Genomic DNA, 21,733 nt, shown 5'->3' on the forward strand with positions numbered 1-21,733 from the left:
ACAATCTCCTGTTTATTTGTTATGTATCCAGCTACCTCTCAAGCCTCCAAATAAGAAGCAAATCAAAGTGGGATGTGAATTTGGCAGACAGGCAATAACAGCACAGGAAACTTTAATCATTTACCCACCAATAAGCATAAAAATGAAGCAATAAAAGGAGACAATATCATGTTTTAAATTGAGGGAAATATTAGTGGAACACACCGAGCTGCTGCACAAAAAAATAAATAAATAGAAATCAGAAATGCAGTCTGCTGCCGCGTGACTCCAGCTTTGTATTCACTCTGATTACGGGGTCATACGCGCAGCTCTCCCTCCCCTCCTACACCACCTCCCTCACCCTGTTTGATCTGCTGCCCAGAGGTTGTGCCAGGGTTTCTGTGGCAACTCTGGCTAACAGCTGTCCTGATGTAACCTGGACACACACACACACACACACCAAGTGACTGCGACACAGAGGCCCACGGGGAGGAAAACAGGAAGCGAAGCCTCTACATGCTTCAACAGAGTAACTGGGTAAACTAAGAGTGCTTTGTTACTGTGGGGAGGGAGCTTGTTCTTCAGCACGTTAGTAATCATCCATGACTAAAACTCCAACCCTCCGGCTCGAGAGCTGCTGATCTCTCTCACTGACCTGTGGAAGCTGAAATATAACAGAGCAGTCCACATTTGAATATCTAACAGTGCGAGTTAGAATACTGGGCTTTCAAAATACCTGCGTCGAGAACACGTTCAATTTTCCACTTGTGAAATATATTGCATAAAAACATAAATATTAAAAATAACAAAAACCAAGAGTCAACTTATGCAGGTTATTGTGTCTATTGTGGTGAAAGTCACAGGAGACATGATCTTTCCTGCTCAGTGTCATTCCACAGTCTGTTTAGTTTAGTTTTATGTCACAAGCTGTGAAATAAGCAGGCATTTGTGCAATTAAAACAAAAGTCTGCTTATTTTCTGTATTGACCTAAAGCTATGTCCCTAAATGACGAGAAATTACTGCTATTAGAGGGCTTTAGGGGGATCGTTTTTCACTGAGGTGCTCCAGGGTGCCTCTTATCCTAAATCAGCTTGGAAAGAAAACAATATTGCAAGAAGATCTAAAATCAGAATAAATGTGCAGAAGCATGCACCAACTGCAACAATAACTGGAAGATAATTTAATGAATCTCTGGACGATCCATGTGAGAAGCCTGCAGAGGCTGAGAGGAACAATCTGAGTGTGACTGAAGGCAGAAAAAACTGGATCCTTTTTATAACGAAGCTAAACAAACAAGTCTCCTTGTTGCTACACAGCTTAATGCATCCCGCTGCTCGGACACCACGAAAGCATCAGAGCCACGCACCTGTCCCGCATGCCTTGTACTTGCTGCTGTGTCCATGCAGCAGCAGCGTGAAGACCAGGACCAGGATGAGGATGAGTCCCACCAATGCCATGACCAGCAAGAACCACCACTCCTCGTAGAAGGGCCGATCCGACATCGCTGCAGGCGGAGGGACAGATATCAGGGACATGCTTTAGTCCATCTAGTAGTATCCCTCACTTTATAAATAATACTTTACTCTGTACAGAAGACTTTTCATAAATGATTTAATGCATTGAAAAATTGTGAATTATGTGACGCCTGTCCAATCATTTGAATACATAGGTGTAGTTGTGTGACTCTGCCTTTAGGTGGCAGCAAAACCACATTGCAATCGCAGTTACCCTCCAGCACACTGTCTCCAATAGACTGTTAGGCATTGTGGAGCTGTTCATTAGCCTTGTCTCCAGCAGTGTGCGTGTGTGTGCGCGCGTGTGTGTGTGAGTGTGTTTACCAGCGAGAGCAGCAGAGGGTGCACTTGGCTGTCCATAACCATAGCTATTAACAGCGATGACTCTGAACTCGTAGCTGATCCCCGACCTCAGGCGCTCCAGCGGCACTGAGACAGACCTGCTGCTCGGAGGGAGAAATCGGATGAAGGAATCCCACACCCCCTCATCTACAGAGAGAGAGAGAGAGAGTGGGGGAAATAGAGAGAGAGTGAGAGAGAGAGTTGTGTTTTGATGGACGGGCCTTTTTCAATGTTTAAATGTGATTAAACAAAATTATAAATTGTCAGATTACATTAAAGATGATAATGATGATGATAATGTGGTGATGACAGTGATCACAGTTATTACCCTTAATGAAAGGGGCATATCCGTTATTATCAGCAGCAGAATTATACCACAGTCTCGGCTCGCTCTCCTGCAGAGTGCTGAAAACTATTTCACACACACGTTCCCTTCCTTTATTACACCTCTGGTAATCTTTATTAGAAAATTGTGGCTGACTTGATTTGCACAGCAGGTCTCTGTGAATTTGTAGAAACCTGCACTCATAACGGTTCGGAGCAGTGTAGTGTTTAAGCTCGCCCTCTATTAATTAAAATAATTAGCACGGATGATAAAAAGATGCGTGTCAAATGAGTCAAGGCTGACCCGCGCGTGCCGTCTGTGTTCGTGCTCACCTGAGGGACGAGCCTCAATAGTGTATCCGGTAACAGAGGCTTCACCGACGTCTCCTTCTGACCACTGGATAGTGAGGTCAGAGGAAGTCTTGGTGATGGACATGTCCATGGGTGACCCAGGGGAGCCTGTCAAAGGGACACATTCAGTCTTGTTTATGACTTAATGCATTTTCATTTCCTGGAAACAAACCATAACACTGGTTAGTTTATTAATTTATGGAAATAAATGTGACATTACATTACACAGAATAATCTAATAACATGATCTGCAGGCTTCATTTGCCAGCAAATAATAAACTAAGACCATTGTGATCTATTACAGATTAAATTCTTCATGGGTCATATGAGTTTGAGAGGAACAGAGCGCCTGATTTTTTAATATGCATGCCATGTTTAACGCAGTCCACTTCCCTACGTCCAATCATTGAAAAGATAATTTACATGTAAATACTTAGAAGTGTGTGTTGTCATCATTTTTAAGTAAAATGCAGACTATCTACCAATTTCCCCTTCAAAGTCATTTCTTTGTGCACCTCTGGACCTCTTCCAGTAGGGCTGTTTGTTTGAGGTCCCTGTCTGACCTCAAACTTACACAATACCCACCTTTGGTCTTTTAATGTCCAAGGCTAAGACTTATACACCAAACTAGCTCAAAACAAAAGACCACGCAAAATACAGAGCTGAAGTAAACTAATTTTATTTAGTTAATAAACTAAAAAGAAAAGTGGAACAGGCACGTCAGAAATGTGGTGAGTGTGTGGGTGCAAGTAAGTGATGAAGTATCTAAAAAAAAGTTAAACAGAAAGCAAACAAAACCCGAACCAGCCAAGCCCCTGCTTGCTGTGGGAGAGAGAGAAGGTTAGCCCTCAGCCCTTTGTAAAACACTTAGCCAAGTGCTAACAAGTGTGTTGGATTTTGGGACCTGCATCTCAAACTCTACACACACCTCCTACACAAAACCAGGAGGAGAAAGTTAGGACCAGGAAGAGTTCCAGGGGTCATCACAGAAGTTGGATCAAGTCAGGAGTGTGCACAGGAACAAGCCTGTTTTTTTTGACATTGTTTTTGACATGCTAAAACCTCATTTCTCGGGGTCACACTGTTACTGTAACGTTGTACTGCAGCATCCCGAGGCATGTGGGGGAGAACATTTGGCGGAAAATACATGTACTGTGGCACATGTGAGTTTTTGTTCAGATCAACATCTTTCCTCACCCGATTTGCTGTTGACAAAGAAATGATCTCAAAGATAAAATCATCTTTTAAAACCCTTTTTTCCATTATTGCAGACATTTGAAAACTTGGAAACTGTGATGAGCACATTTTACAGATTTTTTTGACCATGTAATTTCTTTAATTGTCTCAATAACCGATCATGTACAATACACTGCAATCTCTAGCTGAATCTAACATGACTCTATACAGCCAATCATACCTTTCACAGGCTGAGCAGTGATGTTTGCCTGTATTGGTGGGCCGTAGCTGACTGTGAGAGCTTGAACACTAAAAGTGTAAGTTTCTCCTTTGATCAGGTCCCGAACCTTCAGCCACCGCTGCCAACTGCCTTTCACATCAACTGTCACCAATTTAGTCACCCCTGCAGACAATCGAAGAGACGTGTCAGCACAAGAATCAACATGTACTCCTGTGAGTGTGTGCATATGTGTGTGCACACCTTGTATAGGAGAAGTGGGCTCGTAAATGACCCTGTAGCCTTCCACCTGTCCATTAGGACTGAGTGGAGCTCCCCAGGATACGTTGACACTTCCTCCCGTCACCTCAGAGAAAGACAGGAGACTCGGCTGGCTGGGAGCTGCAGACACATAAAGGATGTTAAAAAAAAAAAAAGACATCAGAAAATTTGATGCTGCTTTGGTTGCAGGGACTTGAACTATCATCACTACATACCTGACGGCAGGGTCCGGGCCCCGCGGGGGTCACTGGGCGGTCCGTCTCCAGCCATGTTGAAGGCTGTCAGTGTGATCAGGTAAGATGTGTAGCTGGACAGGTTAGTGAGGTGCACACGGGTGTCCGGGACAAAAATCACCTTCACCTTCTCACTCTGGTTCTGCTGGTCTCTCTCCCAGTAGTGGATCTAAAAACGCAGAACAGGAACTCTGTTGGCATCACTTCATTTCTCATTTTCTTCTGTTTGTGATTCACAAGCTGTTGCACTTGGCTTAGTTGCACTTATCGAAATTAACTAGTAAATAAAAAATATTTGTGCTGTTATTTTTGAAAGTATCCTAATTGGACCTTTAGTACTTTAGTACAATGCTGCAGGTTGCCATACTTCAGAATTGATGTCTTTAAAAAGCTATTAGTTCAGTCACAGTAGATTGAGCAACCTCCTTGCGTGATTTATGCATTTGGCGCCTGATTGTAAGTAGTTGTGCAATCGCCTGCTGAAAGGCAACCTGTCTCCAAACAGTTGCAGTAAGTGTCAGACCGACTGCAATCACTCTCAGATAGTCCAGAGTCCATCTGTGCTGATGAATGCAACTCATCTGGGATGTATCTCAACTGACTGCACTGGTTTCATTCGGGTTATATTCCTACTTAAAAGCCAGATTGCAGAGCACGTCATTTTGCAGCAACTATGTCACTATTTGTGAAGAAATTTCTTTATTTCTAGTTTAAATCTATTTAATGTGAATTAAATACAGCATCAGATTATTTGCTGATTGCATAAAACTGCCAACTTGACCTCATTCAATCTGGTACCATTCATTGTGTTAAGTGCACATAATTCTGGTTGTGCTGTGGTCACAACACTGTTTTCCGTGTTGTGACTGTAGCATAAACATGGATGCTTCACATTTGAGCAATTAAATCTAAACTGTGTGAGGTGCTACTGTATTATTGCACCGTATTTAATTTAGGTCTAGTTCAAATATGTACAACACAATCCTAATGCCCTCTGTGAAGCGTTTAAAGACACTTTAAAGGTACATGGCCATTTAGCCTCATGTATTTGCAGACTGCCCATACTCGTGGGAATAATCAATAATCATAGATGTGCCCATTAAGTTTTATGACATCAGCCAGTAATGGAGACATATAGGCTACTCTGGCAATGACTAAAATGAAACAGAACAAAGGTTACGTAACTATTGTCCCCGCACAATGTGATCAATATTAATATTAAGACCATGAGTCTTGTAGCTTATAGCATGCATACATTACATTTTAATAAAGGCAAAATTTTTGTGCAGCTGCGGTACCTTGATAAATGTGTTACTGAACTGACTTTGATGAAACTAAACATTTTTAATTTCAGGTGAGCTTCCTCTAGTGAGAAAACTCAATATACTTGCTATCTTATTACCAGAAAGCAGTGATTCAAAAGCACATCCTGTCAGAAAATCTATTCGGTGCATTAAAAACACCGTAGCGTCCGTTAGATTTACGCGCAAGTCTCGGCTGAATGTAGAATATTTCTCTAGTTAAAAAAACACTAACGGCCGATTGTATGACAGGAAATGACAGGACGTTCCCGACACATTTGCCAAATTTGACACACGACTCTGTTAATAGTGTCTTAACATTAGAAATAAAGCTACACAAGAACCTTTAAAGTGAAATGAGAAACTGCAAAGAAGCCACCATCTTTTAGATGGAATTTTTCAGCTTTAAATGGAATAATCACAAGAAACCAAATAAGGATCAGAGCACAGTTTTGCTGGAAATGAATTTATGCAGCTGAAGCATGGACATTTTCTCCAACAAGCATTCAAGGACAATCAACCACCCGCGTATCTAATCATGAAGAACACTCGGCTCACTCAATCTCAAGAAATTGTGGCCTTTTATAAGCACAGACGCACTGGTCTACTGGCATGCTTTGATTGATGTGCTGGACCATAAAGATGCATACCAAGTTTGGGACTGCTAGATATAATAATATGATAAATTTGATGTATTTGGCATTAGTATCATGTAGCAGTATGAAAGATTATGATAGATCTGCTTAAATTCTTTATAAAGCAATGAAAGGCAACAAGAACAGCAACTTTTACCAGGTCTGTTTTTAAATGCACGTATGCTTTTTCTGCCAAATTAAGACACTCAATGTTTCCGAAAACTGTCTCCATGCAGCTTGGTGTAAAAAGTTAAACACGGCCAGGAGCGATGCAAAGGGGGTCCATTTTGTTATTGCTCCTAATATAGACAGCACTACGGAGCACCATAAGCTATTTTTACAACTTCCAAACTTGGAGGTAGCAGCTTCCGAGTAGCACTTGAGGGCAGCATTATGCTGTGGCTGTCCTTCCACATGCTCTTAGAATAATGAGATACAGAATTACTCATCCATATGCTCAATTTAAAATCAAAATGTATTACCTCCTGCAAAAGGGGAGGGTTTCCATTTTAAAAATTTCATTTTAGAAAATAGGCAGTATCTCTCGTGGTACTTTAAAGGAATGGCTGTAAAAGGTTCAGGTCACTTTGTAATCCACTCCACTGTTGTTTAGTGGCTCTATTTTGGTATTCAGTAGGAGTGTGAGACACTTAGGATTACTCTAAAAACAATTTGAATCTGTCATGGATGAAAATGATCGGGATATTATTTGATAAGATCAAGAACCCTAAATGGATTTTCCAGCCATTTTCTTTTGTTGAAGGATGTTTAGGATGGATGGATCTTATCTTTTCCAGGCTTTGTTTCTATATCATTCCTGTTACAAATGACTGACCTATTTTTTGTGGGAATATCACGATGGATGTCGTAAGCTTGTAATTATCTTAGAAAGGAAAAAAACCAGAGAAAAATCTGAAGCCTGCAAACAAAGGACTGATTCATATCTAAAAATTTGTCATTGATGGCCAGATTAACATTTTATAAAGTGCAACCTTTTATCTCTGCTCAGCAGGACCGGCACAGCTGGGTATTACTCATTACCCCTCGCTCATAATGTTCAATGTGATCGACAAGCTCTCTACAGCATTTCAGTCAACTAAAGGTACAATACAAAACACTTTCACATTAGAACGTCTAAAAACAACTCAACTGCTGTTCACAGTGTTTTTTTGACTTACTTGTGTACTTGCATTTCCCAAAAACATTCACGGTAAAGAGCCTGAACCTTTAAAGAACCTTTAAAGCCCATCCAGCAACAACATCTATTTGATGCATTAACAAAGCTTCCCTGCTGTTAATAATGCTACCAAGGTGCGTATCCACTGCAATGCACTGTTAGACTAATGTGTACTTCTACAAATCCATCACTGTGTTCAGCCTCAGCTGAACGAGGAAGAAATATTTTTCTAGTAAAAAGGCTGTTTGTGGCAAAGGGAGCTGCCTGAGTGGCATCATGTCCCGTTTACTCGTGCATACTGTAAGGTTACAACAATGCTCTTCACACTCATGAAGTTTGATTGTTTAGGCCACAGGGAAAACAGCTGGTCCCCGTATGGTCTATCTGTAGCTCTTGGACAACATAATGGCTTCTATTTATTGGTTCCCTTTTAAATCCAGAAAAAAATAAAAATCCTTCTCCTCACATAAACAGACCCCACCTGATCTCAAAGACCTCGTAGTAGCGTATCACAGTTTTTTCTTCCCACTGTCGCCAAGTGCTTGGTCACAGGGAGGTTGTTAGAGAGTTGGGGTTTTCTCTGTGAGCGCCTCGAGGTGACTGTTGTTGTATTTTGGTGCTATATAAATAAAACTGACTTGAACTGAATCAGTAAATATGATTTTTTTTTCCTTTGTCACGTTAGAATTTCACTGGAAATGATGGTGAAGACCAATAACTCCCATGATCCCACACTGCGCAAGGATATCAAACTATGTCTTTTGCTAATATTTGAGCTACAACTACATACTGTGCGATTACACCGTAGCAAAAATACTTCTGCAAAGAAGTTTACCTAAAGTCCTACCTGCTCTCTGTGCTATTCATCTACCAGCGTGTTAACAGAAGTGAGAACCTATAAATTCATTAAACATTCTTTCTTTGCTCTCTTTCCTCTCATCTTAATCTCCTTAACCCCCTCTTCCTCACACTCCCCTCCCTGTGTCCATCCATCTCTGGTAGTTTAAACATATTCCCTCGATCTGCTGCTCTAATCAGGATTCTATGGGGATCACTTGCACGTCTCATTCCTTCACTCTGCAAATATTACATTCCCTTCTTTCTTCTCCATTCCTACCTCTGCTCTGGCAAAAATCAATGTGTCTAAAGCAGGACAGATAACCTTGTGTTTGAAGTATTAGGAGTGAGAGGGTGGGACAGGGGAGTTGAGGGGGAGAGACGGCCAGAGGAGTGATACTGAAACCATTAAAGGATATTCAGATTCTTCCTTTAACTTAATTCTCTTGCTCTCTCTCGTGTGCCTACACGACACTTGAAGGCGCAACAGAGCAAAACCCTTCCAAGTCAAGACAAGAGAGATACTTTAAATACAGAGCCAGCTCTCTGTGCTTCTCTCTCACATGAGCACTCATGCTAAATACTTTGATGCAAGGGCAAAATTAGTCTTTGCATGTACACGCATGGTTTTCTGTGTTTGTCTGTGTGTCACCTTGTATCCTTGAATGAGTCCGTTCTGAGTCTCGAGTGGGGGCGTGTCCCAGGTCACTTCCAGGGTGGAGGGAGACACGGCGGACACTGTGATGGACTGCGGGGCCACCGATGGAGCTGCAGCAGGTGAGAATTTTCGTTAGACTCTTACTATGTGAGCCGGCAACTGTGTGTTAGAGCGGGAAGTAGAGAAGATCTGTTCCACTCTTCCAATTAGAATGAGCCTAAGGCAGTACCTTGTTACTCTACTGTACCACACATATGCATGAACACCACTCGGCAGTGTGCACCTGAGGCGAGAGAAAAGGCCATATCACCCCATTTCATCATCCCCCTCCAGCCTTTTCTGCCTCCCCCTCCTGCTCCGCTTGCTTATCCTCACCTCTCACTCCCCTGCTTGTGATATGTATGGCCTACCAAACTACAAACATACGCACACACACATACACACCACTTGAATATGAATACAGCAGTGGTCTGAAGGAGGGAGTGTGAGATTGTGGGAGAAATTGCAAAAATGTACCAGCGCTACTATCATAATGTGCAAATCTGTTTACCTGCATTCGTGTTTGTGGTTTATAACTGCCTTCTTGTTGTGTGTATGTGTGTGCGCGTGTGTGTATGAAAGAGAGACAAAGAAAGAGAGCGAGGATCTATTTGCACTCCTGTCTGTCAAATGGATCCATGATTTGACTCTCCAGTGAAAGATAAACAGGTTGGGGCATCGCAGCAAAACAGTTGACCTTGTGCAGGATTTCAAATGCATGTACACATACGCGCACACGCGCACACACAAAGGCCCATGCTAGGAGGAATGGACAGGACAAAGAAAAGAAAGAGGATGACAGAGAGAAAAAGAGAGAGAACAAAGGACTGGATAATAGTGATAGAAAGCAGACACACAGGAACAAATTAGGTTTTGACACTCCAGGTCTGCTCAAGCTTTTTCCACAGCTTTCAGGCATTTAATCATGAAGTCTGAAAGCACACGGAAAGCTCTGGATAAAATCATGACAGCTAATGAGCCCAAAATGTAGACAGATCCATCGACACTGCTCTGTATCTGCTGCTGACGACCACGTAACGGACACACTGAAAGCGCAGAGGAGGCTTGTAAGTTGGGATTGTTGTTGGAACTTCCAAGGTTAGGAATGTGCTTTCTTAAAATGCTTTTAGAATTTTTATTTAAATACCCACTTAAATGGTTTGACAAGAAAATGAGCAGCCTGCGTGGAGTGAGCTCTGTTTTCACACACCTGCCTCTCCGACAGACACTTCAACTGGGTTGGAGGGTGGGCTCTCTCCGATGATATTGTAGCTTGTCATGACAATCTGATAGCGTCTGAACTTCTTCAGTTCTACAAAGAAGTGATAAACAACTTGGCATTAAAGGTATTTGCACAACACGCTTACAAAGCACATAAGTTGTTTAACGTTGGCACTAAAAAATTGCCCGGAGTTTGGTCATAAATTACTTACGTGTCAACTCAAACTCTGTGAGCAAGTCACTGCTGACCGTCTTGAAGGTGCTCTTGGCTTGGAAGGAGTAAAAGAAAGATGGATGGAAAGTGAATCAATAAAGTTTCAAGTTCAACAATAAATTCAGCAATTATAATGCAATTCAATAAAATCCCCGTATTTAAGAGGGAAACGTTTGAAAGACTTTTATGCTTGGATGTGCTCGTCGGACTCATCGGACTTTGGGTGGAGGGACAATTGTGCGTCTGCCAATCTAGTCAAACAGATAATCAGTCGACCGTAAAGCACTTTGGGCTGTAGAGTGCATAATAATATTTTATTATTGCCTTGTTACAATGCAATAAGGACACCCTCGTAAGAAAAACAACTGTCCAAAGGCGGCCCAATGTGTCCTTGCAGTGACACGTTTCATCCCAGATCTCAGCCCTGATGCATGAAACGCCTGAAAAGAATACTTTTTCCTCATATTTTCTTTTCTTTAATACTTTTTGCATCTGAATAAATTCTTTTCAAACTAAAAATGAATGCCAACCTTGCATTCCAGTATTAATAAGATCTTTTTAATCCTCTCCATTATGGCTTATTTTGTGATTTTACAAATAGCAGGAGCTGTTAATCGCTTTAATTTCTAAAATCAAGAGTTTCAAAGCAAACCTTCAACCAGCCATGTATGATCTAATGAATGCATGCAGCAAACTTTCTATATCTCCACATGTTGAAGCAATGTAAAAGGGGCTGCAGTCAGATCAATACTCAGCAATTAAAAAGTCAGAGGAACAGAGTTTTATAGTTGCCAGGTCCTAAGTTTGAGATAGTATTTGTTGCTCTGTCCTGCTTTTCGTTGGATTTGGGGAAGTTTATACTTGAGCAAGCAGAACTAGTGTTTCGAGACAGCACTAGATTACCCGTTCTGTAATCTTAAAAATACAACACATCCAAATCACAGCAGGATTATACGATTTAGAGAAAAACCTGCAGCTTTGGCATGAAGAGCATGAAGCAATCAGCTCCACATTTAAGAGCCTTTTAAAAGGTTTGAGTTAAAAACTGAGTTAACTGGAAACATTAAGCCAAATCTGACAAATACATTTTCAACACATGGACCTAACATTAGCTTAATTAGCTTGGTATTAGCCATATCTAATAGGACTTCCAGTCAAGGCTGTTTGTAAAATCCATAGCTGTTAGTCAGAAAACTGTTTTTGTTACTTCCTAGTACCCTCATTGTTAAAACACATACCACATCCACAGTTTGACTTGTACTGCATACCAAATCATCCCCTTCCTGTCTCCATCTCCGCAGCAAAAGGTAAACATGCCATTATCATCACGGTAGCATCGTCGTATCAAAAGCTGCAAACGGAGGCTGCTAGTTCGGTAGTTTGGGTTGAGATGCTGAAGTTGGACAGCAGAGTGTTATAGAACATTGTGGGTGTGTATAAAAGGATGGCAATGTTGGCATCCTTGCTGGATAAATTAAATAGGATTCAGAATGTAGTTTTAATGCAATACTGGTTCTCCTAACCAGCAGAGAAAAAAAATTTAACCCACGGCGAGGCGTCCTCCAGCAACAGCCTGATAACAGACAGTCTGATGACCGGGGGGGGGGGGTAAAGAGCAGTTGTTTCCTTTAGTAGCAGAAGTACTCACTTGTAATGAGGGCACTTGTGTTGTTTTTGGTTGTCTGGACTTCTGCTTCTGTGAGAGTGGAAGCGTTTGCCGGGAGCTCTCTATAATAGAGCCGGTATCCAGTCAAAACTCCATTAACGCTGTCATCGCTGGGACGCTGGAAACATACAGACACACACACAAGCACGTGTTAAAACAAACAAACAACAAAAACAATGCTACTTTCTCAAAAAGAGATTTCTAAGCTTCTGAGAACTTTCTGTGTGTGTGCTTATTTTCATTTCCTTTGTGTAGTACAGCAACAGTCAGGACGCTGACAGGCTGGCAGAGCAGTATTTTATCAGCATGTCCACTTTAAGGGGCTGCTGGATTGGTCTGGCTGTAACTTGCACAGAGAAAGTGATGCTTCAGTAGGTTTGGCACTCTTGTAAAGGATGATGAAATTGCTGGTGACTTTGTTTTTTCATTGCCTCCTTCTGCTTTGACGTAAAGCCACAAGGATGAGAGAAGACATTTCCAAGTAGAAGAGGAAGAAAGACAAGGAGTGAAGTAGCCAGGCTCTATTTACCATCTTCCCCTCTTTTTTTGCCTGTGTTGTTGAATGTTACTGATAGCTGAGGGATTCTTCTGCCCTATAACATCTCTCCTGCTGGTATATACTCATTAAGAGATAAACATTTCCCCCCATCTCAGGACTGTGTGTCCATCTTAGTGCCTGCTTTGCCCTCCTGCCATTTTTCCAATCTTTCTTTTCTCCTCTCTGACCTCTCCTGCTTCAATATATAACAATAATTACACCCAAGAAATAAAACACATGCAGTACAAATTAACACAGAGGCTGTATGGGGTTTTATCCTCAAAATAAGTAAATAACGTGCACCCGAACCATATGTTTTGTTGTGCAGCTCTGTGTTTATCAGGGATTGTTGGTGTGTCAGAAGTCTGAACTTACCTTCCAGTGCACCAGCACTGAGGTAGTAGTTGTCGGCTTCACTGAGAGAATCACTGGAGGCTCATTAGGCACTGGAAAGAAAACACAGAGAGAGCGTGGAGAAGAAAAAGAAAAGTCAGACACACTGCCCATCCCCTTACATCATATAATGTTTTCAAATCCACGTGATGCACCGTCTTCCCACTTCTTTTCTCTCATACAGTGTCAGCATCCCAGTTTCTCACCGTCCTGCAAAGTGGTGGCAGCCTCCGTCTCTCTGCTGGGGACGCTGTCTCCTACGTCATTGGTGGCAACCATACGAAACTTGTAAGAAGTGAAGGGCTTCAGCCTTTAAATCCAAGTACACACATATAAGAATTATTTAAAAAAATGTATTTTGACCAGTTTTAGCAGGAAAAGCAAGCGATACGAGATTCAACATCTTTTCAAAGGGATGAGGTAATGCAAATCTCATTGCATTTCTCCAATCCCAATTCCAATAAAGCTGGGATGCCGTGTAAAAAGTAATCTGTAATTTAAAAAAAAAAAGTTTTTAAATTTGGTGGCAGCAACAAAAAAGTTGGTACATGGCCATGTTTACCACTGTGTAGCGTCTCCTCTTCATTTAACAACAGTCTGTAAATGTCTGGGAAGTGAGGAGACCAGCTGCTGGACATTTGGGAGACGAATGTTGTTGCATCCTTGTCTGATACAGGATTCTAGCTGCCCAGCAGTCCTGAGTCTTTTTGTGTTTTTTGTGCCAGGATGCTCCAAATGTTTGCAGTTGGTTAAAAGGCTTGAGTGCAGGTGAGCATGTTTAGCATCGTCTTGCAGAAACATGCATGGCTATCCCTAAAAAAGATCTCTGGATATCTAGATATACCTTTCACTTTTCCAGACGTGCAAGTTGACAATTCCAAAGGAACTAAGGTACTTCCATATGATTTATTGCTCAGGACATCAGCCCCATGTTTACAAAATTTCTTTCAAATTGAAATTCATCCGGCCACAGAACAGTCTTCCCCGTTTTCAGTAATTTTAGATCTTTAGTCTTTAGCCCAGACAGACAGCAGCATTTCTGGATCATGTTCACGTATAGTTTCTTATTTGTATGATAGAGCTTTAATTTGCAATTGTGAATGACAATTCATTATGAACTGTGTTCACAGGCAATGATTTCTGGAAGTGTTCCTGAGCCCATGCAGTGATTTCCATGATAGCATCATTCCCATTTTTAATGCAGTGCTGCCTGAGGCCCTGAAGATCACAGGCATCCAGTAGTGATTTTGTGCCTTGTCCCTTGCACACAGATTTCTGTGTTTCAGTTTTCTGATTAACCTCTGCCCATTTTTCTCATTTCGGAGAAACTCCACCTCTCTAAAATGCTCATTTTTATACCCAATTATGTTACTGACCTGTTGCCAGTCAACCTAATTAGCTAGAAAATGTTCCTCCAACTGTTTCTTTATAGTTACTTACTTTTCTAGCCTTTTGTTGCCCCATGCCAACTTTTAAAATGTGTTGCTGTCATAAAATGAGATTTTTCACAAAATTGTAAAATGTCTCTGTTTAAAAATCCAATATGATTTCAATGTTCTTCCGTACCACACAAATAAAATACGGATTTATGAGATTTTAGAAGCAATAGCTGCATTCTGTTTTTTATTTACATCTGACACAGTTACCTAACAGGTTTTTTTTTCATATAAAACCACAGCAATGTACTCATTATTTTGCAGAAAAAACAATTTTATAAAAACTCCTACAAAAAGCCTCTTGTGTAAAACTGTAAATAGACAACTGGACATGTCGGTACAAAGCTGAATGTGACATATCTCCGCGAGGAGCCTCCTCAGGAGGAGCCCTGCCTTATGTGCATTGATCAAATGTTGCCAGCGATAACTTCTGACATGTCTCGGTGGATGCACCGATTCTTAATCCAACTCTCATGCTTTTCTGTTTACTTGAAAGATGTACCATTGCTGAGCACTGTGCCTCAATAACTCCCCTTAGCAATAGGCTCGTGCTTTAATCTCTTATTGCTTTTTGTGACAGTGGCGAGGATGCTGCTGCTGATGGCAGGAAAGCTGGCCAGAGTACCAGCAGCTCTCCTGCTGAGAAGTGGCTCACTGGGAAATAAAGAAAAATATGAGAAGACTTGTAAAATGTGACTCCTTTCGGTGTCTGTTCGGGTACAAATGCTCTGCGATATTGTAATTTAATAGAATGCTAATTTGAAAGGCAGAGATGAATAACAATTGTCAAATTTTCCTCTGCACAGAAAGACAAAATGAAAAACAAATAAGATAAGTGGAAGGCAGAAGTGTTCTTGGCTTTTCAATATAATAACTAACTAAAAGTAATTCCACTACTCCCCACATGTCTACCTGCAAGGGTTTTCCCTCGACACAGGAGATTGCACAGGGCCAGTCTGAAATCCAGCAGGTGACAGGAAAACTGCTCCAGTCTCTTGTTGTATAATTATGAGCCTGGGCCCAATGATGGACAACTAAAGGCCCTGTGGGGCTGTGGTTATCATTGGAATAGAACATCAAAGGCACCAGGCTTAAACAGGGTGGGCTAACAGCACTGGGAGGACGTTAAGGACAATGTGTGAAAGTGTGTGTTTACTGTATATGTGTGTCATCAGCATCAGCACATCAGCCTGGGGACTTCGATGTTTTGGTTCCCAAGATGTCTTGGTGGAAAACAACAATTAAGGATAGATAAGAAGTGAGTGTGAGCGTGAGCATGTGGAGATGTAAGCTAATTCCTCCATCCGGCGCTCTAATGAGAGCGTTCAGTGATAGAATGAGCTCGAAAACAACAACAGCAGCGACCGCCATCATGGCAGATAGACTCTCCCTGAGGCAGGTTGAAAAAGACTGACGCAGACACATGGAGCGAATGCTCTTCAGCATCTCAAATAGCCCTGTGATAGCTCGTGAAGGAGCACACAAAAACAGCCACGAAGCAGGCACGAACACACACACACACAGACACCACACGTTGGTAAAGCACCATCATAGTCCTGCTACTCGGACCATCAGGAAGTTGGAGTAGCAATCCGGTCTGACTGCTCTCACCCGCTGCCATCACGAGGGAGTAGAGAACAGAGGGACTGAGAGAGGGGAATGTAAAAGGAAGACATGCAATAAGACTGAAGCCCTCTTGTACAGGATGAGTAGAAGAAAAAATACAAGCCTGATGGTTTTTGAAAGCATTGGCTGTTGATGGATGGAGGGAGAGGAGAGGAGGTGGTGACAGCAAGAGGGATGAAAAATTGTAAAGGAACAGAAGGGACAAAAAGCGCACGCAAACATGAAAGCTCGGAGGCAGAGCGAGTAAGAGATGAAAAAATAGAGGTATTAAGAAAAAGACAGAGAGCAGCTCCTGCTGCGCCTGTGTGATTAGGTGACTGAGATCCTCCCCGTTTATGCAGTAATTATGATTACTCTGCTCTCCCTGGTGTTTTTGTTTGGTGGCGTGTGTGTATGTTTATTCTCCACCAACCTTTTCTGTACTTCAGCTTCTAAACAAATAAAACTTTCCAGTCTCTATTATAATTCTCCGTTGTTTGCTTTAAATTCACAGCGTCTTCTTCTCTCTGTCCACTCCTCTCCCCCGAGGATGCATAAACATAAGATTTCTACAGATTGCTTTAATTAATTCAAGTTCAGCGTGTCATGCTAAAATCAATTTTGAATTTGGGGATCTCTAAGGAAAAAAAACTAACAAACAAAAGAGAGCCATCTATATTTTTTATTGCCATTTTCTCTAAGCCTGAGATAATCTTACTCACTCTTACTGATACTGCTGCTTTACTTTCAGTCTGACTGAAATAGCCCATGAAGGCATATTTTACTGGCTTATTAGATATATTCATTTTAATCCTTTTTTACACGTTACCCTGCTGTTTGTCCACCTCAGCCTGCTGGTACTGCAGTGTGCCACTCTCCTTATTGCTGGGTGGCTGTGAAAAATGACTCGACGGCACCTGTGACTATTCTGTTGTGACACATGGGTTTTGGTATCCCTCCAAAAAAAGAAGCTGTCTTAAACATGTCATTCCTGTCTTTGAGATCAATGTAATATTCAGCCACCAGCGTGATATTTTTTGTCGCCGCAGACTGTCACTTTCTCCGGATCAGTGACAAACACTGCAACTTGGCCAGTAGCCAGTCATGCTGACATTTGCAGTTGTGAGAGACTGTTAGAAAAATCACTTTTTCTTTTGAGTTTTTGGTGTGAAAAGTGTAATAAAAAAACAAAATATTGCACTTTAAACTGTCTATATATGAAGTGCCACAAATTCAAAGGGTGATGTATCAACCACTGCAGCTGTGAGTATGTGCATGTGTGCGTGTACCTGTCAACAGTCCAGGAGGTCATGTTATGCAGGATGTCAGCTGCGTGGGTTTTCCAGTCGCCGTTGGGCAGCTCCTTGATTTGCAGAGTAAAGTACCTCAGCGGTGAGGAGGCTGAGCCACCGGTCACCCAATGGATGCGGAGTTGGCGAGATTCAACCTCATCTTGAGGAACGGACAATTTCCTGGGTGGGAGGGGACGCTCTGTAGACACGGATAGGAGGTTTGAAGAGGCGAGATAATAACATGAGAGAGAAGGTGGAACAAGTGATGTGACAAAGATAAGAACAGTGGAACTGAAGAGGAGGCAGGCGCATGAAAAAAACAAAGCTCCATGTGCAAAGGCTTCGAATATTTCCACAGCAGCAAGTCCAACGCTTTCTTAGGCCAGAACTCAGCTGGAGGGATGAACACAATTTCTCCAAAAGAAAGAAGAGAGAGCACTTAAGAGCTCTGAAAACCACAGTCAGGATCCACATCTTAAAAGCAGTCAGTATGGCCGTGACATAAGTACACACACGCACACAAGAAGCCAGGTAAGTCAGAGAAATCGGGTTATGTAGGGCATCAGAAAATGTGATAAAAATAAAGAGTTGCCTGTCTTCTTCTTTTACAACCATGCCCTCAACTATTGTAACTGCAGAGAGTACTGTAAACATGCGCAAAGCTTTAATGTAAAGATCTTTTCTTTCATCTGCTCTGCTAAGACATGGATTTTGTCTTTGTCATGCTCATCTTTACAGTCACCATGAAATCAGTTTTCTGGGCAGACATCTAGCTGCAGGGAAATGTGGTTTCTTTGATCTTTTACCTTGATTACAGGGAACTAGTCTTTTGTATAAATGATGTTTAAGAAATAAGCCTGCTGCACACAGCAGGTCACTCAGACGCCTGGATATTTGCAGGACAAATGGAGATAAAAATGGACAATCTGCTGCAAATATTTCTGTTGCACAAGGCACGGGCAGCCCACATTTATGTAACATGTGCATCAGCGTGAAAAAGTGCTGCCATGCAAACACGTGTTTAAATGAAACAAGACAACTAACTACTGCGGCATCAAAGAAACCATTTCTCAACAGATTGCTTGTGTGTGTGCGCGTGCGTGCGTGTTTATCTGTGTCTTAGCTATTCAATTACAGGATGAAAGATGGCTCTGGGAGTCAGTGTCTTTGTACAACTGTGTTCACCGTACCTGTGCGATTAGCAGTACCTGTGCAGGCACACAAACAACAACACACGGCTGGGGGCAAAACTGTCTAATTTCAGGGGCTTCGGGTTATCGATTAAGTCTGGAAATAAAAGCATTATCGATTCTCTCTGAAGTTTAATTAATCTGCACTTATTTTCTCAAAACGCACACACAACCACACACCCAGGCAGGCTCGGCTTCCTTCATTCATCCTTATCAAAAGTAATTTGATAATTTGATTTGATCTGTTTGTCTCCTTCTTCCCGCACTCCCCCTGTTCTTCGCTCCCTTCAAAATGTGACTATTCTCTGCCCTCTTTTGTCTTTCTGATACCATCTGTGTCTCCCTGTCTGTTCCCCTTTTGTTCTGCTCCACAGTTAAGATCATGTTCTGATAATAAACTCATAATTGCGAGAACAAGTTCGGCCCTTTCAGCACTTGCATATTATTTCTACACGAGGGAAGGAGAGGAAACACTGGGTTTTTAGTAGAGATGGCACGATACCACTTTTTTATGTCCGATACCGATATCATAAATTTGGATATCTGCCGATACCGATATGAATTTAATTTAATTGAAATTGAATTGAATTGAAAGAATGCTTTATTGGCCATATGCAGGTTGCCTCGCAGAGGAATAGGACCCCCCCCCGACTTACACACACAACAAAGACATCACATGGGAATACAGTCGGAGATCGGCAGCGTTACAGAAAAAACAGATGATACCTTCCCAAAGGAAAAAGTACTATAGCTTACTAGGGTATATTGGACTTAACAGTTACTATATACAGTAATGGACTTCTATACATTTTATATCAGATTAAAACTTTGGGTGTAAGATTCAGATAATTATTTATTAAAAACTAGACATTTTAAATGAGAATAAGAAAGAAAAGTATGTCTTTATGCCCCCCTTTTCCCTGTTAATGCCCTATCGGCCCCTCTGGCTAAACTTTGCTGGATCCGCCCCTGCACAGTTACCAGCCGTCAGCTACGTAGAAAAGGATCCTGGTGTAGAAAGTAATATTAAATAAATTCTAACAACAGCTTATCAAGCTTAAATGTGCTGCTGTTGTTCAGCCGCTGGTTTGCTCTTTCTGGTGCAAAGTGGGCCAAAAACAAACAAGAGAAACGGGAGTCGTGACAGAAAAGCAGATCAGCTGATCATTAAGCAGTTTCATGACTGAAGTAGCAACAGGAGAGGGAGAGAGAGGCAGTTGCTCCATATATTGGTTGTTAAGCTTAACGTGGGAATGCTTTACAAACATTCAGAGATGAACTTACACACTTGCTTTACTTTCCTCTGGGATCACTTCCTCGGAGATGAAACGCTGGTTTGGTAGCGAGGCTACAAATACACACAGCCGCTCTATCACGTGAGCACACTGCTCCAACGTGCAACAGTTATGAGGCGAGTTACGCCATGTCGCAAGTTTTGTGAGGTGCTTTTTTGATATTTAATGGATCAGATTACATTTTTTATTTCTCTCTGATAGCCGATCCAGTAATTTACGTCAGTATCGGACCGATACTTAATATCGGATCGGTCCATCTCTAGTTTTTAGTAGAGGAAAAAGGAAAGATGAAGGGGTTGAAGGTAGCTGAATATGCTATGTTCTCTGTTACCTTCTCAGCTCTCACGCTTTTGGGTACAAACATCAGCAACGATACATATTTCCAAAACGGTTTCTCCCTAAGGCATGCATCCACACAAACTCACCCAAAAAGCCAATTTTCTCTTTCTAGGGATTAAGTTGGTCTCTTCAATATCATCAGAAAGAAATCTCTATTAGGATATTCTGTCTATCTCACAGCAAGAATGGGGCATTATGCTACTGAAGTGGAACAGAGAACCACTGAACTCTATTCTCAAGAAATCCTGATAATGACGCTGCGGATGTTATGATATCTGATCCAATTAAAATGCACCACACAAACTGATGGCTGCGAACAGAGTATCTGACAAAATGATTCCAGGTTTCCACAAAAATTCACTTAACTGTCATATTTTAATGCTTCTGTAGCATTTCACTGCTTACTCAGTGCTGCTATGCTGACAGAGAAAACAGCAGAGACAGAGAGAGAGAGATCAAGGATGACATATACCAAAGTCAGTGAGCTACGTCGCAACCAAAGCTATTCATGCGTTAGCCCACAGAGACACCAGAACCATTGCAACTTCATTTTTTAAGTGAAATATCACTTACTGTATTTCACTCCGGGAGAAAGCTCGTATTAGCTCTGGAGTGCTCGATCTTCAACACCATCTGCCACATCTTTCCTTCTCCATTTTCTTAATTACTGTACTGTGCAAAAGTCTCAAGCCCCCTCTCAGTTCTTTATACTTGGAAAAAGCAAATTAGATGCAATGATCTAATGAAAAACTGAGTTTGTGCAGTTTCAATGAGCTTGAAAATAAATATTTGGTATGAGCACCTTTATTCTTCAACACAGTCTGAACTCTCCAAGACAAGCTTTCTTGTCATTTCTTTACGTAGTCTTCAGGAATAGTTCTCCAGGCTTCTTGGAGGACATTCAAAGCTCTTCTTTGTATGTTTGGCTGCCGTTTATTCTTTTCTCTGTCATGATGATCTCACACTGTGTCAATAATGTTGAGGTCTGTGCTCTGGACCACAACTTCTGTTGTGTCTTTTTGTGTCATACTGAAAAATGAAGGCAGTCAGATGCTTTCCGGACTGCATTACTTGGTGGATCAAAATCTGATGATACTTTTGTGTTGATAATTTCATAAATTTTGACAAGATCTTCAATACAACAGGCTGAAAACAGCCACAAACTATAATGCGCAAGCAGGAGGTTAAGCAAAAGGTACAACAGCGAATGTCTCCAGTCAAAACACATAAAACATGGTGGAGGCAATCGCTGTTGTACCTCTCTCTTAATCTCCTGCTTGCGCATCCATGAAGACCTGAATCAGAAATTTAAATTTCCCCATTTCCCCTCTTTCAGAATAGCTTCTTGACCTCCACCTGTCCACTGACACTATACAGTGGGGCAAAAAAGTATTTAGTCAGCCACCGATTGTGCAAGTTCCCCCACTCAAAATGATGACAGAGGTCAGTAATTTGCACCAGAGGTACACTTCAACTGT

At 41.7% G+C, this 21,733-nt stretch overlaps 1 protein-coding gene across 2 annotated transcripts in view; it reads right to left on the reverse strand.

Moving 5' to 3' along the window:
- Positions 1–21,733, reverse strand: part of sdk1b (sidekick cell adhesion molecule 1b) — a 277,817-nt gene that overhangs the window by 4,355 nt on the left and 251,729 nt on the right. For both annotated transcript variants that reach the window (XM_005929299.3, XM_005929297.3), the window contains 13 exons: positions 17,429–17,630; positions 13,305–13,408; positions 13,081–13,151; positions 12,150–12,285; positions 10,500–10,556; positions 10,277–10,378; positions 9,022–9,137; positions 4,402–4,588; positions 4,169–4,306; positions 3,929–4,090; positions 2,494–2,619; positions 1,819–1,983; positions 1,347–1,484 (listed from right to left, as the gene is read on the reverse strand). In XM_005929299.3, the coding sequence (XP_005929361.1) occupies positions 1,347–1,484; positions 1,819–1,983; positions 2,494–2,619; positions 3,929–4,090; positions 4,169–4,306; positions 4,402–4,588; positions 9,022–9,137; positions 10,277–10,378; positions 10,500–10,556; positions 12,150–12,285; positions 13,081–13,151; positions 13,305–13,408; positions 17,429–17,630 (1,704 nt within the window). The remainder of the gene's footprint in view (positions 1–1,346; positions 1,485–1,818; positions 1,984–2,493; positions 2,620–3,928; positions 4,091–4,168; positions 4,307–4,401; positions 4,589–9,021; positions 9,138–10,276; positions 10,379–10,499; positions 10,557–12,149; positions 12,286–13,080; positions 13,152–13,304; positions 13,409–17,428; positions 17,631–21,733) is intronic.

The sequence above is a fragment of the Haplochromis burtoni genome, unplaced genomic scaffold (assembly GCF_018398535.1).
Source record: "Haplochromis burtoni strain Fernald_Lab_line unplaced genomic scaffold, NCSU_Asbu1 Contig_122, whole genome shotgun sequence".
NCBI classification, from domain to species: domain Eukaryota; kingdom Metazoa; phylum Chordata; class Actinopteri; order Cichliformes; family Cichlidae; genus Haplochromis; species Haplochromis burtoni.